The sequence below is a fragment of the Mobula hypostoma genome, chromosome 4, assembly GCF_963921235.1.
Source record: "Mobula hypostoma chromosome 4, sMobHyp1.1, whole genome shotgun sequence".
Classification (NCBI taxonomy): Eukaryota; Metazoa; Chordata; class Chondrichthyes; order Myliobatiformes; family Myliobatidae; genus Mobula; species Mobula hypostoma.
The window spans coordinates 107,481,941-107,509,547 of NC_086100.1; the positions used below are offsets into that span (position 1 = coordinate 107,481,941).

The following is a 27,607-nucleotide window of genomic DNA, read 5'->3' on the forward strand; positions in this document are numbered from 1 at the left end:
GATAGATTCTTGATTGGTCAGGGTACGACGGGATACAGGGAGAAGGCAGGAGATTGAGGCTGGGAGGAAAAATGGATCAGCTATAATGAAATGACAGAGCAGACTTGATGGGCCAAATAGCTTAATTCTGCTCCTTTATCATATGGTCTTGGAGTTAAGCACAGCTTCAATGCCATATTTTAAGTTTGCTGTTGTTGGCCAAATCAAAGGTGATGACACGTCAGCGTGTAAGAGGGAGATTGAAAATCTGGCTAAGCGGTTCCATTACAACAGTACATCACTCAATGTCAGCAAGACCAAAGAGCTAATTTTTGACTTCAGGAGGAGGAAACCAGAGGTCTCTGAGCCAGTCCTCATAGGGGGATCAGAGGTGGAGAGGGCCAGCAACTTAAATTCCTCGGGGCTGTCATTTCGGAGGACCTTCCTGGGCCCAGCATGAAGTTCAATTACAAATAAAGCACAACAGTACCTCAGCTTCCTTAGGAATTTGCAAAGGTTCAGCATGATATCTAAAACTTTGACAAACTTCTATACAGGTGTGGTATTGATTGCATTACAGCCTGCTATGGAAACACCAATGCCCTTTAATGGAATATCCTACAAAAAGTAGTGGGTGCGGCCTGTCCATGATGGGTAAAGCCCTCCCACCATTGTGCACATCTACAGGAGTGCTGTTGCAGGGAAGCAGCATGCATCATCAAGTACCCCCACTACCCAGGCCATGCTCTCTTCTCGCTACTGCCATCAGGAAGAAGGTACAGGAGCCTCAAACACAACATTGCCCCGTTCGGGAACAGTTACTATCCCTCAACTATCAGGCTCTTGAACCAGAGAGGATAACTTCACTCAACTTCAATCACCTATCACTGAATTCTTCCCACAACCTATGGCCTTACTTTCAAGGACTGTCCATCTCATTTTCTCAATATTTATTGTTTTTTTTTCCTCTTTCATATTTGCACAGTTTGTTCTCTTTTGAACATTGGTTGTTTGTCGTGTTGGGTGTAGTCTTTCATTGTTTCTGTTGCGATCATTGGATTTACTATGTATGCCCACAAGAAAACGAATCTCAGGGATGTATGTGGTGATGTAGCCATACTTTGATAATAAATTTACTTTGAACATTCAGATTGGGACTGTATGTGAGAGTCCTGAATTTTGAAGTACTGATAACATTAGTAAGCAATACACACCATTTAGCATATGGACATTACTAAATGAGGTCTTCATGCTGTGCCTAGAGGTATTAGATAGCCTCAAGTTAGACTCTGCCACGTGGATGTTTTAGTACAGTACCTGTACAGTTGAGTAAGGGCTCTGATGCACTGAGGCTTCTTTACTCTTTTCATCTACCCATGTTCCCCTTTATCTCTTTGTCTTGATCCTCCTGCCCTAAATCTGTTACTCCTTCACTGGCTTTTCTTCTCAACCCTTACACCCTCCTTCCTCTCTCTTATACTTGCAGCTTTGGTCTGTCCTTCCATTCCTGAATCTCTCCCCTCTCCTCTACCCCTGATATTGTCATCCAGTCCTGAGAAAATTCCTGTGTGCCATCACTAAGCAACGTTCTCTCATCAAAGGGCAAAGTAGTGAGCAAAGGGTTCAAGGTGCAAGACCCCCGATGGCCCTCAGACCTCACCCTCTCTTCACCGCTTCCCTCTTTAACATTTCCTTTTATCTTCCACTCTGTTCCCTACTCTTCCTCATTTTTCATGCTGCCAGCCACCCTGAACCACTTCCACTGAAGCCTTTGGTGGGCAAGAAAGAAACTGCATTGTTTATGTCAGTGGATGGGTTGTCTCTCAGTGCTCTGTCTGCAGTCAGGTTGATGGATTTATCCTGTGGGAGAATCTCATGGTGCATCTAATGTATATAGACAAGTGGTTCCCAAAGTGGACAATATCTTTATATCTTTCTTCCACCCTGCCCCCCCACGGGGGCGGTGGGAGGCGCATGGTAGCAAGGGGGCAGCTGAGGGATTACAGACTTAATTTAAGAAATTAATTATTATAAGCTTTTGATCCTCAGGGCCTCATTAATTGATGATAGTGATCACAGAATCACCTCATCTCTTGCCTAGACTTACTGAAAGTGCATTACAGTTGTTGAAAAGCAATGTGACTCTTCTGTATTTGGTATATCTTGAAAAATTTGGACTGAAGAAATAATATTTCTGGGCACAGCCTGCACAGTATTCTCAAATATAGTACAGTGGTAAGTATGATTCCCATATTCTAATCATGGAGTGACACAGTTCCTGTAATTTTAGAATGTGGCATAAAATGGGGAAAGTTCAGATTCTGCCATTTCGAATGGCTTTGACTGCATTTCTCTAGCCCATGGCCCAACCAAGATATATTTATGTACCTTCAAACAGAGTCAAGCTTTGTCTGAGCTATGATGACATCGTAACTTCCCCCTTTGATTGCAATGCTTCAGGTTGGATTTAAACAATGAGTGATTGACTGTGGTCATTAATCCATTTGAAAATTGTAGAAGCAGACCAAATGAAAAAGTATAGACAGTGTAGTGTGGAGTATCTGAAACATGGATTTATACCAGCACTAAACAGCCAGTGTAACTGCTGTGTGAAAGTATTTTCAAATGAGGCAATGAAACTGTCCGACCTTCTGGAACATGTGAAGAAAATGCACTCTGGAAAAGCAAACAAGAACTTGGTTTATTTTCAGTCACTTCGTGAAAACTTTCAGAAATGTAAAACACTTCAAAAACTGTTTGCCAGCACTTAACAACCGAACAGTGATGATTTCCATGCTTCATACAACTTTTCATTGCTAAATTTGGAAAGCCCTATACAATTAGAGAATAACTAATTCTGCCAGCAGTAAGGGAGGTTCTGGGTGTGGTTTTGCATAAATCACGGGACTAAATAATTGAAGTGATTTCACTCAGAAACTACTCTGTTCATAGACAAATAGATGAAGTGTCTGAATGTGGAAGACACATGCAACATACTTAGAGCAACAGAATACAGTGGCATGTAAAAGTTTGGGCACCCCGGTCAAAATTTCTGTTACTGTGAATAGTTAAGTGGGTTGAAGATGAACAGATCTCCAAAAGTCATAAAGTTAAAGATGAAACATACTTTTCAACATTTTAAGCAAGATTAGTGTATTATTTTTGTTTTGTACAATTTTAGAGTTGAAAAAAGGAAAGGAGCACCATGCAAAATTTTGAGCACCCCAAGAGATTTGAACTCTCAGATAACTTTTACCAAGGTCTCAGACCTTAATTAGCTTGTTAGGCTATGGCTTGTTCAGTCATTGTTAGGAAAGGCCAGGTGATGCAAATTTCAAAGCTTTATAAATATCCTGACTCCTCAAACCTTGTCCCAACAATCAGCAGCCATGAGCTCCTCTAAGCAGCTGCCTAGCACTCTGAAAATTAAAATAAATGATGCCCACAAAACAGGAGAAAGCTGTTTCTTCAGTTCATAATGTAATTAAGAAATGGCAGGTAACAGGAACGGTGAAGGTCAAATTGAGGTCTGGAAGACCAAGAAAACTTTCCGAGAGAAATGCTCATAGGATTGCTAGAAAGGCAAATCAAAACCCCTGTTTGACTGCAAAAGACCTTCAGGAAGATTTAGCAGACTCTGGAGTGGGGGTGCACTGTTCTACTGTGCAGCGATTCCTACACAAATATGACCTTCATGGAAGAGTCATCAAAGAAAACCTTTCCTGCGTCCTCACCACAAAATTCAGCGTCAGAAGTTTGCAAAGGAACATCTAAACAAGTCTGTTGCATTTTGGAAACAAGTCCTGTGGACTGATGAAGTTAAAATAGAACTTTTTGGTCGCCATGAGCGAAGGTATGTTTGGAGAAAAAAGGGTGCAGAATTTCATGAAAAGAACACCTCTCCAACTGTTAAGCACAGGGGTGGATCAATCATGTTTTGGGCTTGTGTTGCAGCCAGTGGCACGGGGAACATTTCACTGATAGAGGGAAGAATGAGTTCAATTAAGTACCAGCAAATTCTGGAAGCCAACATCACACCGTCTGTTTAAGTAAAAAGCTGAAGATGAAAAGAGGGTGGCTTCTACAACAGGATAATGATCCTAAACACACCTCAAAATCCACAATGAAATACCTCAAGAGGTGCAAGCTGAAGCTTTTGCCGTGGCCCTCACAGTCCCCCGACCTAAACATCATCGAAAATATGTGGATAGACCTCAAAAGAGCAGTGCATGCAAGACGGCCCAAGAATCTCACAGAACTAGAAGCCTTTTGCAAGGAAGAATGGGTAAAAATCCCCCAAACAAGAATTGAAAGACTCTTAGCTGGCTACGGAAAGTGTTTACAAGCTGTGATACTTGCCAAAGGGGGTGTTACTAAGTACTGACCGTGCAGGGTGCCCAAACTTTTGCTTCAGGTCCTTTTGCTTTTTTGTGATTTTGAAACTGTAAAAGATGGAAATAAAAAAAGTAATCTTGCTTAAAATATTAAAGAAATGTGTCATCTTTACCTTTATGCCTTTTGGAAATCAGGTTATCTTTTACTCACTTGCTATTCACAGTAACTGAAATTTTGACTGGGGTGCCCCAACATTTGCATGCCACTGTATGTTCTGCAGTTGGATGAGTCAGCTTTGCCAGGCAACAAATCTTTGCTTCCTGGTTTTGTTCACTCCATAAAAGATGAAGGCATACTTTAGGAGTTGTTATTTACAAGGAGAGTAGAAACCGATACGAAGGGGAAATTAGTATTTTGGGTTGTTGAGCAATTACTCAAAAGAGAAGGAGATCCTGCTCACCGACATTCTTGGTTGTGCAATAGATGGAGCACCATCAATGACATGACCCACTGTGGGGTTATTACTTTCTTTGTCTGTGGGGGGGGGGGGGGGAGCTGTACCTAACAATTAACTGTGTAATTCACAGACATCTTGTTGCAAAAAATCGAAGTGATCGGCTACACAAATCAGTAAATACTGTTATCATAGTATTAAATAAAATCAAGTGCCAGACTCTCAATTCTCAACTATTTCGAGAGGTTTGTATTGAGAATGATGATCAGTTTGAATGCATACTATTGCTCACAGAAGTCAGATGGCTCTCAAAAGGAAACTGACTGAGATCCTTTTATGCACTTTCTAAAACTGATAAAATTCTTTGAAGACTAACATTTTTAATTCAATAATCAACTCAAGAATATTAGGCACGTCATTGCTTATTTGTCGGAATTGTTTGCAAAGTTTAATGAAATCAATTTTCATTTGCAAAGAAATGATGTGTAACTTATCAAAGTCAAATCAGTCATCTCCACATCTCTGTCCCAAGTTAACCCTATTTAAGTTTCTGAGCTTCTCTGAGTTGGAAGAGAAAGAAAATGCCAGATGAGTATCTTCAAGTATACTGTGTTCACCTAGGTGAGCTATGTAATGACATGTCAGAGAGTTTTAAGGATATTCTTCTAATCCAAATTCCAGATTGGGTAATAAATCCATTCCTGAACACTTGTAATGAGAAGTTAACAGGAAATATGGAGGAAGAACTGATCTTGCTACAAAATGACTGATCTGAAACCGAGGTTCAAAATATCATATCAAGGCTTTGGGTTGCCAAAGGAAATCTCTGAATACTATCCTGCACTGTGGAAAAAGGTCAAGATGTTCTTTATTCCCTTTCCAACATCATATTTAGACATAGACAAAAGACATGGAGCAGAAATATGGCATTTGGTCCATCGAGTCTGCTCCATTATTCAATCATGGCTGATCGGCCTTTCCCCTCCTCAGTTCCACTCCCCAGCCTTCTCCTCATAACCTTTGATGTCGTATCCAATCAGGAACCTATCAAGCTCTGCCTTAAATACAAACCAATGACCTGGCCTCTACAGCTGCCTGTGGTAACAGATTCCACAGATTCTCCGCATCTCAGTTTTAAATGGAAACCCCTTGATCTTGAGGCTATGTTCTCTTGTCGTAGACTCTCCACCATGGGAAACATCCTTTCCACATCTAGGCCTCTGTCTCGGCCTTTCAACATTCAAAAGGTTTCAATAAGATCCCCCCCTTATCCTTCTAAATTGCAGTCAGTACAGATCCAGAGCTACCAAATGTTCCTCGAATGATAACTCTTTCATTCCCGGAATCATCCTTGTGAACCACCTCTCAACCCTCTCCAATGCTAGATGAGCCCAAAACTCTTCACAATACTCAAGGTAAAGCCTCACCAGTGCCTCAAAAAGCCTCAGCATCACATCCTTGTTTTTATATTCTAGACCTTTTGAAATGAATGTTAAGATTGTATTTGCCTTCCTCACCACTGACTCAACCTGCAAGTTAACCTCCAGGTTGTTCTGCACAAAGACTCAAGTCCCTTTTGCATCTCAGATCTTTGGATTTTCTTCCATTTAGAAAATAGTCTGCACATTTATTTCTTCTACCAAGGTGCATAACCATGCATCTGCCAATATTGCATTTCATTTGCCACTTTCTTACCCATTTTCATAATCTGTCTTAAGTCCTTCTGCAGCCTACCTGTTTCCTCAATGCTACCTGCCCCTCCACCAATTTTCATATCATCTGCAAACTTGGCAACAAAGCCATCTATTCCATCATCTAAATCTTTGATATACAGCATAAAAAGAAGGGGTCCCCACACCAACCCCTGCAGAACACCACTATTCACTGGCAGCCAACCAGAAAAGGATCATTTTATTCCCACTTGCTGCCTCCTACCAATCAGCCAATGCTCTAACCATGCCAGTAACTTTCCTGTAATACCATGCATTTTTAACTTGGTAAGCAGCCTCCTGTGGCACCTTGTCAAAGGCCTTCTGAAAGTCCAAATATACAACATCCACTGCATCTCCTTTCTCTATCCTATTTGTAATATCCTCAAAGAGTTCCAAGAGATTCGTCAGGCAAGATTTTCCCTTAAGGAACCCATGCTGACTTTGTCCTATCTTGTCCTGTGTCACCTAATACTTCATAACCTGATCCTTAACAATTGACTTCAACAGCTTCCTAACCACTGAGGTCAGGTGAACTGATTTATAATTTCCTTTCTGCTACTTTCCTCTTTTCTTAGAGTAGTGACATTTGCAACTTTCCAGTCCCCTAGCACCATGCCAGAGTCCAGTGATTCTTGAAAGGTCATTCCTGATGCTTCCACAGTTTCTACGACTACTTCTTTCAGAACCCTAGAGTGTAGTTCATCTGGTCTGGGTGATTTGTGTACCTTTTTTGAAGCATCGAAACAGACTGCGAGTTACTGAACATGGGGATCTAGTGATCCTGAGGAACATTGAGCCTGATGTTGAAAAGCTGATATCTTTGCACCAAACGCATCCATCTCATTGAAAGGTGAAAAACTAATGAAGTAGTGAATAATTGGACTTCTAAAGTACACTCTAAAATTGTTGATGAAAATTGGTTTCACTTTAATTAGATAATTTTACTTGTAGCTTTAAATAGATTTGAATAATTTTGTCACTGCTTTGAATTTGCAGTCACTATTTTCTTCCACTGCGTCATAAATCAAAATTCTTTAGTTTTTATGTAATGGTATAGTCTGGGAGTAGGGGTGGGGTGGTAACCCAAAAAAGTTTGGGAGTACTAATAGACTGTATGAAACACTCAGTGAAACTCCTTTTTTAAAAAAAGTCAAATTAATTAGATGCAACCTTCCCTGAAATTCATGCTTAATTTGCATTTTTGCAAGAAAATAATTCTGCTGCCCCTCAGAATGGATTATGCTACTGCTGTAGCTAAACTGACTTGTAACTACTTGTCTTAAGCATTTCTTTTTAACAACAGTGTGAAGTTAGCAGTCCTCTAATCTTTTGGTTCTTTAATCAGGGAGAGTTAAAAGTAATCAGAGCTTCTGGTTCCTTCCTTGCTTTTAATGTCTTAGCAAATCTCGACAATTTTGCACATTTCCTCTTAAACTATGATTGCGTTGTTTCCCCTCTTGTGAAGGCAGTATTCAGAATCTTCCCCAAGTCCTCTACCTCCACATGTAGTTCGGTGTTTAGTTCCTGACAGGACCGACTCTTCCATTATTCGCAATAGGATAACAATGTTAAGTGTTGTGGCGCGAACAAAGTCACCAAGGAAAAGTACTGGTTGATATGCAGCATTCTCTTTATTTAACAAAATGGGACACAGTAGGCAACACTGAGACCCCCTTTCAGAGCAAGAGGTTTGCTTGACCCAACACTATATGACATGTTATATGCTGAAGATCAGCTGACATTCAGGACAATTCCCTATTTACAATGCTTCCTTTGAGCTACACACCACCTTCACATCTCCCTCTTTGCACCCACACTACAAACACCCAAATAACGATTTAAATCAGCATTACCTGGTCTTGCAATTAACTGTGGTTCCTGGTTTTTAGAGACACATTGTTCGGAGCTGCATTTTAGATTTAATCCAGTTTATATTTGGATCTGAAGACTGGTTGCTGAAGTTGTTTGCTCTGTGTGCTAACCCCAAAAAATGCTCTTAACAGTCCCTCCTCTTTGGCCCTCCTGGAGGATCTACAAACGTTGTATTCAACTAGGGCAGCATAACTGCCCTGCCTCTGAATCCTCCCAGTTACTTTATAGGCATCTACATTAACCCTATCATACCTAACCTACAAAACGCTAAGCAGAGAGTTTGTTCCAGACATTTGAACAACAGTCTTTAAAAATGCAGCTTTGTTGGTATGCCTGTTGGCTCCTTCCCTGTAGGCCAACTGCAGTTTAATCACATTCTTCATCTTCAACCCTTCATTCTCTGATAGCTAAAACTCTTTCTTTCCAGGGGCACCAGCAAGGTAAATGTTTCAGGCTCTCAAGCCCTCTCATTGATGTACAAGAAGGGGTTGTGGTGGTCTGTATTTGAAGGACTTCAACAACCTCTCCCTGGTGGCACCCCCTTCTGAACTGTCCAGTCGATCGATCACTGGCCTGACCGATGAAAGGGTCCAGTTCATTTGTATTCACTCCCCATTCAGGTTAGGGTGACTGCCTTCGGATGCCATGTGCAATCCTTCAGTCTACCATGCCATCGAAGTTATGGAATCTGATGTCTGCCGTAACTTAAATCATCCCCCATTTATTTACCCATTATCTTTTCTATTCTATATTGTACAACTAATCATGTACCTTCAGCAGCCAACCTTCATTACAGAGTACCATTTCTATTGCACTTTACCATGCTTTTCTCGGCTTTCTGTTGCACCCTCTCGATATTCTCTGCCCTTGCATTTGCTGTGGGTGTGCTTCCATCAACTCTGGTCAGATCTGGTGTTCATCTCCTAGGTTCTCTGTAATTACACAGTTAGTGGGTACACTTGATTTCCTGCCCTGTGGGGGCAATGAGAAGGTGAGTTGTACAGTTTAACGTGTGTCCAGTGATTCCACTGGCTGCCTTGTCAAGTCTGCACACAGACACAAGTGTCACTTGTTAAAAGTACCATTTGTGGTCCTATCCATCTGGGAGCAAGCCTTTCTTTCTCAGGCAGCACCCTCACCATGACTTGGTCACCTGGCTGTAGCAGGACTATCTCCTTTCCCTCCAGCTCTCTCTGATCAGCAGTGTGCAGCTGCTGCTTTGCATGGTCCTTCAGCACTTTACCCTGATTACAGTAGTCTTTCACATCTCCATATAATCTTACTAAATTGGCAATTGTTGTTACTTTTTGTACACTTGTAATTTCTGTTGCTTCTTGTTCTTCTGCTGCCCTCCTCACATTGACGTCTGCCCACTCATTCCCTTTGTCCTCCTTACTATCTCTTTTCTGGTGAGCCTTTACTGTAATCACCTCAGGTAGCTGGACTACTTCTAACGGCTCCTGACTGCGCTTGGCCCCTCCCCTGGGGACCTCCTGACATGGTTCCCACACATCACCCGGTCTCTCCTCCAGGCTTGGGGCCGCTGTCTCTCTGGGTCATGTTTGCTGCTTTGCAGGTCACACATGTTCACTATCGCATGTTATTTCTCCTTTTTGTAAGTGTATGATTGCACCTGCCTTGCTCAATGTGTCTGTTCCCAGGATAGTACCTTCAGTGTTTGGGCACACTCAGAAATCTGCAGGAAGCTGCACTTCTTCGATTAGGGCTGACTCCTCTCTGCCCTCATTGTTTCACCTCCTGCACTGGTAATGTAAATCACCTCTCCAGTCATGGACAAGGTTAGTTCAGTTATCAATACTGACAATCCCGGGTCCACTAACATTTCACATTACTGGCCCCCTAATAAACCCATTGTATATATCTGTGGATGACCACCACTGACAACAGAGGCTGCCATCAGCCATTTGTCTGATCTCACCAGCTCTACAGTCTGGTCAGCAGCCAAATCGGAAAGTGAGGGCACTGCTGTGGATCCTGCCTGTTTTGATGAGTGATTTCTGTACCTTCCTCATTTCTCAGCACTGCCTCCAACCAGAGCCTGAGAAGCCAAAGTTGTAACAGATCATCGCCTTTGCCCTCCCATGTCTATTCCATCAGTTCCTTGCTACATGCCCAGGCTGCTGGCACACAAAGCAGATTCTCTGTCACGTCACGGCAGCTACATTCGCTGCAGGTGCTTTACAACGTCTCTTCCTCCTCTGCTCTATCTCACTGGCCCATGATACTTTTGCAGGATTGGTAGATTCCGCCACTATCACCAAGTCTAAAACTTCCTCGTAGGCTGAGCTCAGGCCTGCCTTCGGCACTTTTAGGAAGACTGGGTCATTCCTCCGTGGATTGTCCAACCTTGAGGACTCATACACTCAATATTTATATTCTGAATAATCCTTGGCCAGCTCTTCAACTGTCTGGATTATTGACATTATCATTCCCCAGTTACTCTCACCTGTTTTTGTCCTACCCCCACCCCCAGTTGCTGCCTCACTTCCCCCTTTAAAGAATTAATATCTCTCTTCATTGCTGGTATTCCCGGTATTTGCCCACATACCATCCTGCACCCCCTAGGCCATACTGTAGTACATATTCCTCAGGGAATTCACTTTTACCGACACATGGATATCTTTACGGTGCATCTGGTGAATTTCAATCATTTCCTTCAGCTTGTGCCAAAGTTCTGAATTCAGGCTATTCTGGACTGGGTTTTGAGCAATGAGGAAGGGTTAATTAGCAATCTTGTCGTGAGAAGCCCCTTGGGTAAGAGTGACCATAACATGGTGGAATTCTTCATTAAGATGGAGAGTGACATAGTTAATTCAGAAACAAAGGTTCTGAACTTAAAGAGGGGTAACTTTGAAGGTATGAGACGTGAATTAGCTAAGATAGACTGGCAAATGACACTTAAAGGATTGACGGTGGATATGCAATGGCAAGCATTTAAAGGTTGCATGGATGAACTACAACAATTGTTCATCCCAGTTTGGCAAAAGAATAAATCAAGGAAGGCAGTGCACCCGTGGCTGACAAAGAGAAATTAGGGATAGTATCAATTCCAAAGAAGAAGCATACAAATTAGCCAGAGAAAGTGGCTCACCTGAGGACTGGGAGAAATTCAGAGTTCAGCAGAGGAGGACAAAGGGCTTAATTAGGAAGGGGAAAAAAGATTATGAGAGAAAACTGGCAGGGAACATAAAAACGGACTGTAAAAGCTTTTATAGATATGTAAAAAGGAAAAGACTGATAAAGACAAATGTAGGTCCCCTGCAGACAGAAACAGGTGAATTGATTATGGGGAGCAAGGACATGGCAGACCAATCGAAGAATTACTTTGGTTCTGTCTTCACTAAGGAGGACATAAATAATCTTCCAGAAATAGTAAGGGACAGAGGGTCCAGTGAGATGGAGGAACTGAGCGAAATACATGTTAGTAGGGAAGTGGTGTTAGGTAAATTGAAGGGATTGAAGGCAGATAAATCCCCAGGGCCAGATGGTCTGCATCCTAGAGTGCTTGAGGAAATAGCCCAAGAAATAGTGGATGCATTAGTGATAATTTTTCAAAACTCGTTAGATTCTGGACTAGTTCCTGAGGATTGGAGGGTGGCTAATGTAACCCCACTTTTTAAAAAAGGAGGGAGAGAGAAACCGGGGAATTATAGACCGGTTAGCCTAACGTCGGTGGTGGGGAAACTGCTGGAGTCAGTTATCAAGGATGTGATAACAGCACATTTGGAAAGCAGTGAAATGATCAGACAAAGTCAGCATGGATTTGTGAAAGGAAAATCATGTCTGACGAATATCATAGAATTTTTTGAGGATGTAACTAGTAGAGTGGATAGGGGAGAACCAGTGGATGTGGTATATTTGGATTTTCAAAAGGCTTTTGACAAGGTCCCACACAGGAGATTAGTGTGCAAACTTAAAGCACACGGCATTGGGGGTAAGGTATTGGTGTGGGTGGAGAATTGGTTAGCAGACAGGATGCAAAGAGTGGGAATAAACGGGACCTTTTCAGAATGGCAGGCGGTGACTAGTGGGGTACCGCAAGGCTCAGTGCTGGGACCCCAGTTGTTTACAATATATATTAATGACTTGGATGAGGGAATTAAATGCAGCATCTCCAAGTTTGCGGATGACACGAAGCTGGGTGGCAGTGTTAGCAGTGAGGAGGATGCTAAGAGGATGCAGGGTGACTTGGATAGGTTGGGTGAGTGGGCAAATTCATGGCAGATGCAATTTAATGTGGATAAATGTGAAGTTATCCACTTTGGTGGCAAAAATAGGAAAACAGATTATTATCTGAATGGTGGCCGATTAGGAAAAGGAGGTGCAACGAGACCTGGGTGTCATTATACACCAGTCATTGAAAGTGGGCATGCAGGTACAGCAGGCGGTGAAAAAGGCGAATGGTATGCTGGCATTTATAGCGAGAGGATTCGAGTACAGGAGCAGGGAGGTACTACTGCAGTTGTACAAGGCCTTGGTGAGACCACACCTGGAGTATTGTGTGCAGTTTTGGTCCCCTAATCTGAGGAAAGACATCTTTGCCATAGAGGGAGTACAAAGAAGGTTCACCAGATTGATTCCTGGGATGGCAGGTCTTTCATATGAAGAAAGACTGGATGAACTGGGCTTGTACTCGTTGGAATTTAGAAGATTGAGGGGGGATCTGATTGAAACGTATAAGATCCTAAAGGGATTGGACAGGCTAGATGCAGGAAGATTGTTCCCGATGTTGGGGAAGTCCAGAACGAGGGGTCACAGTTTGAGGATAGAGGGGAAGCCTTTTAGGACTGAGATTAGGAAAAACTTCTTCACACAGAGAGTGGTGAATCTGTGGAATTCTCTGCCACAGGAAACTGTTGAGGCCGGTTCATTGGCTATATTTAAGAGGGAGTTAGATATGGCCCTTGTGGCTACGGGGGTCAGGGGGTATGGAGGGAAGGCTGGGGCGGGGTTCTGAGTTGGATGATCAGCCATGATCATAATAAATGGCGGTGCAGGCTCGAAGGGCCGAATGGCCTACTCCTGCACCTATTTTCTATGTTTCTATATACGTGACTCTTAAGTGAGGGCAGCTCTGACAAAATACTCTGCTTCTATCCAGGGGTGAAGGGCTTATGAATGGTCATAATCAAGATTGAGGGCTGGCTTGCGTCAAGTTTCCATTCTGACATTGTCTGACCTCAATAGGTGCCATCCTGACAGATATATCTGACTAAAACCTCTCCCTGAAATACCTCCGCATTAATACCCACTCTATGTAAAATATAAATGATGGGTACACGTTAAACAGTACACTCTTAAAACCGCAGAGTATGTTGCCACTTGTGTGCGTCTGAACTCATGTCTGCTGTATTCCTTTGCATCTAGCTGTTACACACTCATAAACACGTATGCTAAAATGTAGTTCCCAGAACGGGTATACACACCCCCACTAGCATCCCAAACCTTCAACAACCACCCTTCTCACCAAACTAACATACAAAGTTTAGTCTCTTACATAAACCCATATACACACACAGACATCCCCCTCCCTTTTATATCTACCAGTTCAGTTCTCTGCTGCGTTCATGATGCCTTTGCGGTCCCGTAGCCACTGGCCCAAACAGGTCAACGTGTGAGTGCTAATTTAAAAAAAAATAGTCACCTACTTGGACTGCTGAAATCACTGGCCACGCAATGAGTCACAAAGGCATCCTGGACAAGTCCCCAAATGCTGTCACATGAACAAAGTCACTGGAGAAAAGTACTGGTAGGTATGAAGCAGTCTCTTTAAATTTGACAAAATGAGACACAGGAAGCATCATAATTAAGATCCCCTTTGGAGCAAGGGGCCTGCTTGACAATTTCAATTTCTGGACAATTTCATATTTACACACAAACTTCACACCTCTCTCAAGCTACACACAACATTCACACCCCTCTCTTCGCACCCCCACTACAGACACTCAAATAACAAATTTAAATCAACATTAACTGTTCTTCCAGTTAACTGTAATTCATAGTTCTTAGGAGCCCATTGTTCAGAGCTGCATTTTAGATGTAAGCTACAGTTCATATTCGGATCTGAAGACAGTGGCTATAGTCAGTTGCTGAAATTATTTGATATATGTTCTAACTCCTAGAAACGCACTAACATCAAGCAACCTTTTACATTGTTATAAACTTTAAATATCTGCAAGAAAATTTATTAATGTATCTAATACTATCCCTTACTACAAGGAATAAATACACATGAGCATATTTTGACATCATCAGCATTTTAATCTTTTCAACAGATGAGAATTTTGAGGCTGCAGTACAGAAACTTGGTGGACAGCTTTATCCTAATCAGAAATAATATTTTTAATGCCATCCTGTGGTAAGTTCAAAGCTTCATTAACTAAAGCTCCTTTTGGCAATAATTTTTAGGGCTATCTTTTTGCTCCTTTAAATAAATGCATATCTCACAACATGTACTTCCTCTTCATCAACACAATGAGGCAAAGATGAGCAATCATCTAATACAGGTTATTTCAAGGGAAGTTTGCTAGGTAAATCAACTTGCTTTTCAATAGTGACTAAACTTTTAAGTATTTGGTTGCAAAAAGAATAGATGATCTGAGAGTGAAAGCCTTGATATAAATGCAAGTCTTTTGAAATGGTGGAATCAGATTCTAGGAACATCCCTCAAGACCTCAGGGGAGATGTATGGTTGTTGGAGAGGGTATAGTCATTGGCAAGAAGCTTATACTTTCCTTTAAAGAGCTTTCTGCTTCTTCCAACCTCACTAATCCCACAGAGGAAAGAACTTGTTCCAGGATCTCAGTGGATACTTTGAGGAGGAAATCCCGTGTTGCTACCTTTGAATCAGCCACAGGAATCTACAGTGTCGTCTTGGTGGTAGGCTTGTGGATCAGATGTCTCTACCATTAACTCAGTGTTCCTAAAGTAAGCACCATGTAACAAGATTCAAGAGGCTGATACATTCAAACAAGTATTTCACTACCTGTGTTGCTGTTTAGGAGTCCTGCAAAAATTTGACAGAGCAGCCCTTGAGATTTGTGGTGGTCTGTTGTATTCTGCAGAAATTCGTATGCCTAAGAGTCCATCCTTTGCAACAACCCTCCTACGTCTTAAGGTCATTAACATATACTGGGAACAACTGAGGAGGAGAGGAAGAGAAGTAAGAAGAATAATGTGAAACACCACCTCATCCAAATGCCCTATTCAGAATTTGCCAATTTACCATGCAGCAGCATTTTACATTTTCAGTGTTTTATTGATCATTACAGTATTTTCAATGGCAACAATTCCAAAATAAGTTACAAATTAATGTTTGTTTTAGCAAAGCATCCCAAACACCATCCATGCATTAACATATATTTCTTGATGACTGTCATTACAGTGTTTCTTCAGTGGCAGCAGCTCAGCTGGTGGAAAGCTGTTGCTTCTCCTGTGTGAATGCAATTGAGCAGGTCTGTTCCAAGGTCAGATATTTGACAATGCCTTTTTGGCATGAATGGTAGCTGACAGGCAACAGCAAGAACATTAGTGGAGTGGCAGTGCTGCAATAGCAAATGGAGTGATCTTGAGAAAGGGCCAGCAGCATCACAGCCAGCATCTCTACAGTTGTTTTCACCTGCTGAAGAATGGTTGCTGGATTGTAAGCATCTTGCATGCCCCTTTGTATGCTGCAGGCAACAGCAATGATCTTCCATCAGAGCACTCAAATGTTGGGTTGCTTGTGCTTACCCTCCATTGGAAGCTGCATTGTGATGGCCCCACAGCGTGGAGTTGCCCATGATTTCAGGCTTCCAGATCTGTACAAGTCTTGAGCAGGGTTGTTACTGGACTATTCCATTACATGTGGCATTTCTGGCAGACCTAGTAATGTATCAAACAGTTTTAGTGTGCAGACCCTTTTGTGACTTCTGTAGCATGTCCTTTCCCTCTTAGGGAACTAGCATCTGTGATATCACACTCAAACACAATGATCTACTACTACGTCGACTCAGGCCGAGAGGGCCAGCATCGAGCATGATGACGGACTCTCCACTTCTCCCTCTCCCTCATCAGTATGTTCAGTTCATCTACATTAGCCGTGCCACTGTCTTCTAGGAGCATGTTGACCAGAGTCTTGGGAGGGCACCCAGGGGACAAAGATCTCCCAAGTATATATTTCATCATCTAAGCCTAGCTCTAAATTGCACAGCCTTAAATTAATGAATTTTAATTTCAGTTGGATTGCAGCTCTTCATTTTCTTCCTCTTGTAACACTGCTTGGCTAGATTTTTTTGTTTGTTTCTTCATTTGATGGAGGTGGAGGTCACCAGAAGTGCCAGAATTCGTTGCGCACTTCTAATTGATCTTGAATGGAGGAGGCAGTTAAGAATTGGCAACATTGGTGAGTTTTAAGTTCCATGAAGTCTAGACCAGTTAAAATGACTTGATTTCTCCCCCTAAAAGCATTGGTGAACTCATTTATCGTAATCCAATCATTTCATTGTCACTAATACTGTAATAGCATTTAATGGTTAAAAAATGTGTTTGCACTGCACAACTTGTAAATGAGAAGAAATTTTAGGTAAAGAGGATGTGGGTAAGATGAGGAGTAAACGTAACTTGACTTAATTGAGTCCCTTGAGCTGCCTGCACTAGGTCCAAAGGGGAATAACTCATTCAAGCATTTGATCCCTTTTTCAGGGGCTATTTAGTTTAATCCCAATCTTATGGCTTCACTCCTATCTTCTTACTAGCCTCTTAAGCATTCATTAACTGGTTGACTGAAAATTTTAATTCTGTTTCTGTCTCCACAGATTCTGCCTGAACAACAGTGAGATTTGTTTTACTTGGCAATTACTGAAGATAACTTGATTTTGTATGGTATTTCGTAAAAGCATAAGTGGGATGATGTGCAGTCTATTCATTAAAATCAAGACTGAATTAACTTTTAGTATTAACTCCAATTTCATATTTACCTTATTTCCCTCGGTGCCCAAAAATCTGCTGTCCAGTCATGAATATAGTTATTGCTATTACTTTTGAATAACCAATTGGACCTAACATTCAAGCATATTTGTTTACATCAATATATTAAAATATAACCTGAAGAGTTGCCTGAAAGCTCCAAGTACAAAATATGTGAGATGCTTGGATTTCCAGCATCTGCAGATTTATGAAGTTCACTACACTATTCAATGTGAGTTTCATATTTGTTATGATGTATAAGGAAACACTTTTGCTGTTTTTAGCAGTGTATATTGGTGTGATCCATTGTTGGTATTCTGCAATTGAAATTACTTGCAGATGTGCATTGGGCAAATGCATATATTTTTAATCTTTTTAAATAGTTTTACATAAAGATGTGCAAGACCTATCAGTGCATCTAAAGTATTTCCAAACGATAATAGAAAGAGCAAGGAAGTTTAATGTATTATGAGTATGTGGGAAAGGATGCAATTGTGTGGGTTGGTTACACTGAGCAAAATTGAGTCTGCACAGAACCCTCACATTTGCATTTAACTGCAGGACAAGATGTTTGCTCCTAATTAGCTTTTGGATTGAGATTGAAAAGCTTTGAATTGACTTGCTAAAAACATCTAATTAAATTCCTGGAAAATTTATAATGGGGTGTGAGATGGAAGAGAGCTTCAAGGAAGATGGAAATGCATTTATAGCACTGTTGAGGGTTCCCCTGATCTTCAGCGTTCCATTCCCCATTTTCAAAACACTATTGAGGTGGCACTCGATCCCAACTGAATAGAAAATAAACTAATCAATTATGTTTTGCCCTCCTTTCATAGAAAATAATCTTTTGGACTGTAAGATGCATATTGTGGAGTTAAACAGGCCCTGATAAATTCATGGAAAGATACATGTAATTAAAATATGGTTTGATAAGAATCTAAGATTGTTGGTTATTTCCCCTTGCATTTCTGTATGAAATGAGTTTCATTCTTGTGTTTATGTATATATCATTGGGGTTAGGAGTGTGAGTAGGTTAATGTTCCAAATTAATATTAAGAGCTTTTATTTCCTAGAGTGGGATTTTAAGGATATATTGCAGTTCATTCCAGCTATGCAGCTAATCCATTCTGGATTGTTACCAGCGCTATACTTTCAACTTAGTGATTTAATTATAATTTTATATGGTTTATTTTCTAATCTGCCCTCTCCTTGTGTGTGAAGCAGAATGCTTAGAAGATTTGAGAACAGCTAATACTTGCTGAAGGGTATCTAGAAGAATTCTTGTACCCGTAAGGTTTTTTTAAAAAAAAGCTGCAAACTGGAATTAGTATTGATGAATACTCTATTGTGGGCTGAAAGACCCGTTTCTGTGATTTGACACTGATTCAGTAATACAGAAATCACTTAGAATAGAGGAGCTTGGAGACAGAAACCCCATAGTTTATCACTTAATGATTCCACATTTTTAACATGATACTTAGAATCCACCAAAAAAAATTGTTATTTATTAACAGGTGCAAAAGAGCTATGTGCCTATCTAACAGCTTAAATCATGAATTTCATCACCTTTTTTTCTGGAATACTAGCAAAATATTTATCATTCATTCTATGAAGGTGATAGCATTCCTTATTTTGATTGTGAATGAGTTTTATGTTGCTCAGAATTGTTTCTTTTGAAGAACATTAAATGATATTTTGCTATATGTAGCTGCCAGACCAAATAACATGGTAGTTTGGTAAATGTCACCATATAGCAATATAATGTTTTTTTTTGTCATAGGTCCCGTGTGATAAAACCCACACATTCCATGGGCAGGACATACAAACATAGTTCACTGGGTTAAACTCTGAACTGTAATAGCATCGCACTAATTGCTACACTACCATTGTGCCTGAATGTTGCTGTTAGAGGTCAAGATTCAAATCACTACCAGCTTCACTCAAATCACAAAAGTCTGGGTACACAATATTTAAGATGGTCTGGAATATGCAAAATAAAATGATGTTACAAATTTACCATTAGCCTATAAAACCAGAAGACAAATATTAGGAGCAGCATTAGTCCATTTGGCTCATCAAGTCTGCACTATCATTTGATCATGGCTGATTCATTTTCTAACTCAACCTCAATCTTTGATGCCCTTATTAAGTACCTGTCAGCCTCCACTTCAAATATACCCATTGACTTGGCCTTCACAGCCACAATTCAATAACTCTTTAGATACCCAGGAATCTGATCAACAACCAAAGGCATGATCAGAGTTTAATGTTATATAAAAAAGTTTCAAGACAATTCTAGAATCTGTACTAAAGGCAGATACTTGATTTAAGTGAAAAACCAAGAGATGTCAATTTGGTGGGCAGATAAGAATTAATTTAACAGGTAAGCCAAAGTGAGAAACTAGTATTAAGTTCAGATCACATCCCAATTCTAGCTGCCCTTCCCAGAGCTTATTGCAAAAAGCAATGTTTTAGACACCCTGGAGGTGTGATAACTATTGAATTCTTTAGTTCTTTCCTGGTCGATAAGGCTATGAAACATTCCACGTGAGAATCAGCTTTAGGCAAAGAAATTCACAATTACATGGAATTTTAATGTCCTACCTACAACAACAATGCTACTATAATCTACAATATAATATAGTATATCAAATTATTTGTATTTGAGATGCTGTTTGAGTATTTTATACCCCTGTAATGTAACAAAAGGTGTTGCACATATTAACTGTGATTATCCAAAGGTAGCCACATAAATTTGGAATGTAGTTGCTGTAATTGTATTTCATATCACATTTGATTTGAATGCGTGACTACAATAAAAGGAATTTTTTAAAATGAACATTTGCGATGACTTTATTTCAAGTTGTCATCTTTCACACTGAAGAGCATAGGTATGCATTCAGCAATGTTGGTTCAGAGGATTGGGGGGGTGGGTGAATGTTGAAATCTGGATGTGCTGTTTGAGGAGGTAGGAGGTAATGCTTCTCAACATTCAAGCATCTACACAAGCACATGAATCACCAAGGCAAGACTACAGACCTGACCTAGTCTAGGTAGACATATTGAATGTAGATGGGGTAATGAAATGGTGTACTCGTGGATCTGTGTGCTACACAATGACTAGAGTTACTCCTTTAAAAACAAAAAGGAAGAAATAAACTTGCCTATATAATTTACTACTATACTAATAGGCAATTTTCCCAATGAGTCGACATACTCCATTCAAATCTTAACACACCTTACAGCATATGCTTAGCCGCTCCCTTTTCTCTCAAATTTGATTCACTATTTGCTTCAATCACTGTGACAGTCAGCTTTACATTCTGGGCACTTTTCAGGTAATGAAATTTATTGAATTTCCCACTGGATTTGTTGATGACTGCTGTAGTAATGCTCCACTGCACACATCCTGCATGTAGCATGTTTCTACAGCCTTAAACATTAGATTATGCTCAACAGAAAACGCTATTTTGTATGTATGCCCTCATTTTTCCAAAGTGCAGAATTCAATATGATACCCTGGGTAATATTTCAAGATTTGTAAAATGTTCTTTTTCTGTTTGAGCTCAAAACAAATTGCTGTAAACTTCCATACATAGTCATAAAATGTGCAAGTGAGGTAAATCTTTACACAATATTCCAAACTGCCTCAAGATGTAATGCTTAAACTGGTCCACTCAGAAAACCAACTTCATTTTAAATAAACAACCTTGTGCAATTTACAGTGCCACAATCTTCAGGGGCTTTTTTGGGCCGCAACTACACTCAGTTCTTGTACTTGATTCAACTGAATGGAACTTCCCTGTAAGTTTATTTGCTGACCTTGCATGAGCAATGTAGAAACTGCTTTAAAAGCTGCTTCTGGGAACAGTGATGAAAGAAATGGGATACCAACTTATGTAATCTACTGATTTACTATAATACTGCACAGTAATATTGCTGAACCACATTTTAACAAGGAATCATCTAAAATAAGCTAAAGACAAACAGGGGGCCACAATTAAGAAACTTTAAAACTTCTTTATTTGAGCAAAATATTGTTTAAAAAAAGATGCTTCATTTTTTTTTTAAATCAAAGGCTGAAGATCTTTATTATTTACCCACTCCTTACTATTGAAATCAAATTCAACTTTATAACATATAAACTTCAACATAACAAAATGCAAAATATTCTCATGTTATGGCTATTGACATCACTTTCTCCAAAATGGAAACAGCTGTCAAGATTGCTTACATTAGTTCATTAAAACTGTGTGAGAAGACCTAACAGATCTCTCGGTGCTTTTGTGCCAGTTACTGAATATGTGGTGAGTTGTTAAGCCATATAGCTTTGGGTCCTTTGAAATATAAAAGAGGAAGTACACACACTCTGGTCAATGGAAACTCTGTCAAAAATGACTTGTCTATCTGCATGCTTTGTTCCAGCTCATTGCTATGCGCATATATACTGTATAGACGATGCCACTGGTGAAAACGAAACCTCGTATTGAGGCACCATATCGATGCGTGTACCACTCTGCAGTACTTAATTATAAATTTTTTACTTGACTTTTTAAAGTTTGTTCAGTTGAATATAATGAACATGATTGGTACCTCTAATCAAGCAGCAAGCTTTAATCAAACTAAAAATTCTGAGAATGTAAATGTTGCAGTTAATTCCAATGCAGAGGCCAGTAGTGAAGTTTTGCATTAGAAATTTTTTTTTGTACAATGTTGACCATCTTTAAGTAACAGTCTGTACATAGTGCAATTAAATTTCAACACAATAAATTATCTACTTTTCAATTTTATTTTTTTGTTGACATCACTGGGCTGCAAGTTTTTTAATTTTCACATGCGCGACACAATTTAGTTTTGTCATGTATTCATTCTCCTACATTCAGCAGCAAGAATGCACGTGAATGAAACTATTTTCAATTGCATTAACTCTTTATCTTTTCAAATTTTTGGTTAAAAGTATCTCTTAGTTGCTCAAACGCCAAAACGACAACATCATCTTTATTGTCACATAGTTCCTTGAAAGACGTGCTGGAAAATAAAGAGAAGATTTTAAAAACAGCATAACTTCAATCCAGCATGATACTCATTAAGAATATTGAACAAAGTGAGAAAGTGTTGAAAATTGTGGACTATAGACCCAAAAGGAATGCTCGATTATTTAAAGCTGGTTTTACATTTAAAGCAAAATCCTGTTTTTTCACATAAAGCAAGAATACTCAATTGAAATGAGGGAGGAGCCAGATGGATACAGTCAACTTAGGGCCTGAGTGTACACGGCAATACATCTCTAAAATCTAGATCATTCATCATTAAATCAAGGTAAGAACCGATGAAGAAAGTACATTTAACAAACAAATTAGCTGAAGTAAGCTATTCCACTTTCTTTGTTATAACAATAAATTCTAGTCATACAAGCTCCAAAGTAGTTGAAGTGTCACTCAATAGGAAAGGAGAACAGGCAAATCAGGTCAACAAATTGTATTTGTGATAATAGTAGAAATTTTCAATTGTCAAAAAGATGGGAGCACCATTAAACAGGAGCACAAATACCCAAATATCATTTGTATTAACTGGCTTGTTTTCACATCATTTCTCAAAGGTTAACAGCCAGCAAGGCCTTTCCAAATCATTTATGGACATTTGTTTTTAAATGAATGGTGTTTGACTTGCAATAATGTGATGCACATATCACTATGGCAGACTGGATGTAATCCCATCCCACAATATGCAATTATATAATAAGTCAAAAACAATATTCCCTCATACCTGATTGAGCCAAGAGTTAGTTGAAAATCATTGAGGGCACTATAGGCATCACCCAAATGCAACCTGAAAAGAAAAATTAAGATTATTAAATCAAACTATTTAACATGCATACCCCCTCTCCCCAACACTAACATGTTAGCTTTACTGCAGCTCAAACTTACATGTTGTCAGTTAACAAAGCTTTTAAAGAACCATGTCTGTAGAAGTCAAGGATATAAGCATTCAATGGCATTCTCCTGCCATGCTCATCATACTTCGTCAAGTTTAGTACAGGAATATTGCATGAGCTGACTTCAATAGTACGTAAAGAAATCTGTAATGACAAATTGATTGATCTTCAACACAGACATTTAGAATTCCATCTTCCTATATATGAAACAGAGACAACATACAAAAATACATTTTAAAAATCAAACATCCAACTAGAAATACAGTTTACACACATCGCCTCAAGAGAAATCATAGGTAAATAATTATCACATGCTAATTTGATTTTGTTTTAGACATTGCATTTATAAACTGATGAAATAAAGGAGACAGGAAGCATTGATTTTGCCAGGAATACCCTCTTCTAATGAAAATTCTGGGAATTTAAAATAAATTTGTTCATCTCTGAATTTTTAAACAGCCAATTAACGCAATGTCTTGGTTTTCAGATTAAACCCTTTCCAAGTAAATACATTCAACATTACTCTTAGTTTTGCATTGTCTCCAGAGTTTGTTTAAAACAGAACAGTACAGGCCCTTTGACACTCAATGTTGTGCCAACCCTTTAACCTACTCAAAGATCAGTCTAAACTTTCTCTCCCACATAACCATCCATTTTTCTTTTACCCATATGCCTGAATCTTAAATGTCCGTAATGTATCTGCCACTACCACCACCCCTTGCAGCACGTTCCCTACACCTATCAGTGTTAAAAAAAACACCTGACATCCCTACTATACTTTCCCTCTACCCAAGTGTCATAAGACCATAGACCACAAGATATAGGAGCAGAATTAGGCCATTTGGCCCATCAAGTCTGCTCCGCCATTTCATCATGGCTGTTTCAACTCTCTTCTCAGCCCCAATCCTGTGCCTTCCAAATTGCTTCCAGAAATTCCAGCCTTTGCTGCTCTGCTGTCATCCCTGCCGGTGTTCATTTCCAATCAATTCTTCCCAAATCCTCTCTCGTACCTCTGTAATTCCCTTTAATCCACTGTAATACTGATATATCTGACTTTAGCTTCTCCACAAGCTTCAAGGTCTTACTGATATTATGATCACTTTCCCCTAAGGCTTCTCTTACCTTGAGCTACAGCTATCTAATCAATTCCGGTTCATTGCACAATATCCAATCCAGAATAGCTGATCCTCTTGTGCGTTCAACCATGTGCTGCTCTAAAAAGCCATCTCATAGGCATTCTAGAAAATCCCCCTCTTGGAATTCATCATCAACTAATTTTCCCAATCTACCTGCACCTTGAAATCCTGTATGACTATTGAACGTTGCTCTTTGGCATATGTTTTCTATCTCCCATTGCAATTTGTAGATCACATCCTTACTGTTTGCGGTCTGTATAGAACTTCCATCAGGGTCTTTTCACTCCAGCAGGTCCTTAGCTCTGTCCACAATGATTCAACACCTTCCGACCTCATATCACCACTTGATTTTACTTTGCATCAACAGAGCAACACTGCCCCCTCTGCGTGCCTGCCTGTCCTTTCGATACAATGTGCATCCTTGGATGTGAACTCCCAGCTATAATTTTCTTAGCACCTCAGACTAAACTGTCATTTTCCACCCTCCGTGAATTTCAGCTCATTCAAACCTTCATCATTATTTTACAACCTATTGATACAAAATTTTAAAATTTTTACTGTATGTTCAAGACCTTTCAATATTTCATCTCCAAATCTCTGTAGTTTACTCCACTGTACAAGGCTCTAAACTGTGCTTCCCTCCACACTCTTATACATCAGCCACCATTACCAGCTGGGTTGACAGAAATGTCAGCAGAGCAGTCAGCACTTGTATGCTACTAACAATCACAGCTAATCTGTCCCCTAATATCCTTGGCCAGGAAAAACCTCATCACAGATCTAAAATTTTATATTTATATGAGGAAGTTTCATATTCATACCTTGTGTGAACTTCACTCCTAAAACCTTTAACCTTTTTGTTCTCCAGCTTAGAATTCAATCATAACAGTATGCTATTGTACCACTAAAGGTTGCTCCAAACATCCAATGTCATAGCTGATCAAACAGCCAAAGCCCTTGTTCCCAACCAATCAGCACAATCTGATTTCCCTTTGTTGCTGTTGTTCCTTTTCATGCCTTGTGGCGGATCAGGTGGCATTTTTGCCGCTTCTGTAGCATTTTACTTTTAAAAAAACGAGTTGCTAGCTCGACGCTTAACCTAGCACGGATGGAAGGCATGCAAGGAGCTAGCTGGATTCAAACTCAGGACCATTCACCTTGAAGTCCAATGCTTATTCCACTACACCACTGTCTTTCACATGATTTATGCCCAAGCAATGAATGCTATAAAAATCCAGATTATTAACCCTCCCTAGAAGCAAATTTCATTCCATTTCAATCTAAATGACTGCCCATATCTGGAGACTATGCCACTTGTTATTGCAATGCTAAATAAAAGTAACAAAGTACAACTTACACTGTCCACATTGCTCATTTTGAACAGATCCAGATTACTAATCCCAGACAAACATGCAAATGGTGACACGGCAGTTGTTGGATGATTTCCAAAGGTAGTCAACTGATTTACAAATTTAGAATCAGCTACTTGGGGAGAATGACCACCACAAAAAGCTGAGGAAGAAAGTCAACAATAAATCAGAACTACTCAACAGTTAATTTTCATGAAATAGACCACTTTAAAAGTTAGTGGGTTTGAGATTCTGGTTTAAATTCTCTGCATTTTTGAATGATGCTAGAGGAGTTAGCACCATTTTAAAACTAATATTTCCAAGAAAGGCCGAGTAAAGCAACAGATTTATGCTAATTAGGATGATCATTTTTAATTTTAATGCAGTGTTATGAATGCTGCCTGAAAGACCATTGCAAAGAAATTCAATTTTGAAAAACGGAATACTGAAGAAATTAAAAACCACATGGAAGAAAAACAAAGTCTGGCACAGATAAGATCGCTCCTTCTAACACCAACAGCACCCACATGTCAGATCTCAACTGGCAAACAACCGCCAAAGCGATCCCTTTTTCAAGGCAGGATAATGTAGTATAAGATCAGCAGTGACACTAAGGATCAATATCCCACTTAATAATTTTTATGTGTTCTGCATACCACATGTCGGTGAAAAAGCTAATCACACAAATCAGCCTCAGGGCGGTCAGTTTGTGTTTGAGACATTTACATTGATTGCTGGCAACTCGCAACTAAAGATTTCCATCAGTTTCATGTTACAACCATCCCAAGGACATGGATAACATTGGTAATTACTGGCCATCATTAGTGCCTAGCCACCCTCTTGAACCACTGCTGGATCATTCTAAAGTGCATTAAAGATCAAACACATGGTATTATCTGCAAGTCAGAGTAGAAAGACTCCAAATTCCAGTTTCCAAAGGAAGTCAATTCAATTTACCATAGATGATTACTTTTCCTGGCTGTTGCTTGAAACTGCCAGGTTTAGGTTGGTATACAAATTCCCTACCCTTGGAATGCAAGTACATTACACTTGTTTAAGGGTAAAATTCAAGGTCCAGCATTATATACTAAATTAAATTGCAATTTTAAATGTTAACATATAACAATTGTTTGAAATATATATTTACATATCCCTGATAAAGGAAGTTGGCATTCTTCAGTCATGTCTATCTGTTTTGATGCAGAAAGGAAAAAACATCCGAAAGTCTCCTGGATACTTCTGTTATATTCATTGACTGCTTCAGCAAACTGTTCTGGAAGATCTTCCAGGAACACCTAGGACAAGAAATAATCCACAGTTTATTTTCTTGGGCAAGTAGCACCTCTAGAGTTGAACTATGGTGCTGATAATTTTATCTACTCTGACTGATCATTTTGTTAGCAATAGTTTTAACAATATAAATAAATTGAAACAGAAACATTAAACTGAACCAGATTAAAATTGAAAAAAAATTGGGATCAATTTGAGATTTTCACTTTAGGAGTGTGCATTAAGAAGAATCAACTTGTAAGGATGTGTGTTATTTTAAGTAATCTTAGTTCAAATAACAGATTGCTAGCTCCCTTGTGGAACAATGGCTCAGTGACTTCCTGTAGTATAATGTTTCTATTCATGTAAAGGTTTTTGTCCCACTGAAATTTGTACCTGGCTTGTTGCACTGGTGCATAATATTCAAATACCAAAGCGAGGAAATTGTAAAGCAACATCAAAACATACACACAAAGGGAATCTTAAATAATGCCTTCAGCCAACATGCTTCAATTATGATGCATTTTAGCATGAAGACTGGCATATGTTCTGAGGTATGACATAATTACAAAGCACTCTCAAGCCAGCCTTCAGTGAAA

The 27,607-nt window shown here is 39.7% G+C and overlaps 2 protein-coding genes across 5 annotated transcripts in view; one reads left to right on the forward strand and one right to left on the reverse strand.

Moving 5' to 3' along the window:
• LOC134345540 (uncharacterized) overlaps positions 1 to 20,135 on the forward strand; it is a 56,143-nt gene extending 36,008 nt beyond the window's left edge. The window contains exons 10-12 of one of the 3 annotated variants that reach the window (XR_010017717.1): positions 14,649 to 14,731; positions 16,672 to 16,756; positions 17,169 to 20,135. Coding sequence is in view for 2 of the 3 variants with exons in the window: in XM_063046342.1 (XP_062902412.1) it covers positions 14,649 to 14,710 (62 nt within the window). In the remaining variant the exon portion in view is untranslated. The remainder of the gene's footprint in view (positions 1 to 14,648; positions 14,732 to 16,671; positions 16,757 to 17,168) is intronic. The other 2 variants (XM_063046342.1, XM_063046343.1) reach the window with 2 other exon arrangements.
• A 1,954-nt stretch (positions 20,136 to 22,089) lies between these two features.
• The window catches only part of LOC134345541 (probable ATP-dependent RNA helicase DDX60), a 71,390-nt gene continuing 65,872 nt past the window's right edge, over positions 22,090 to 27,607 (reverse strand). For both annotated transcript variants that reach the window (XM_063046345.1, XM_063046344.1), the window contains exons 33-37: positions 26,887 to 27,034; positions 25,748 to 25,902; positions 23,247 to 23,398; positions 23,086 to 23,148; positions 22,090 to 22,347 (exon numbers count right to left, since the gene is read on the reverse strand). In XM_063046345.1, coding sequence (XP_062902415.1) covers positions 22,242 to 22,347; positions 23,086 to 23,148; positions 23,247 to 23,398; positions 25,748 to 25,902; positions 26,887 to 27,034 — 624 coding nt within the window. In that variant the 3' untranslated portion in view covers positions 22,090 to 22,241. The remainder of the gene's footprint in view (positions 22,348 to 23,085; positions 23,149 to 23,246; positions 23,399 to 25,747; positions 25,903 to 26,886; positions 27,035 to 27,607) is intronic.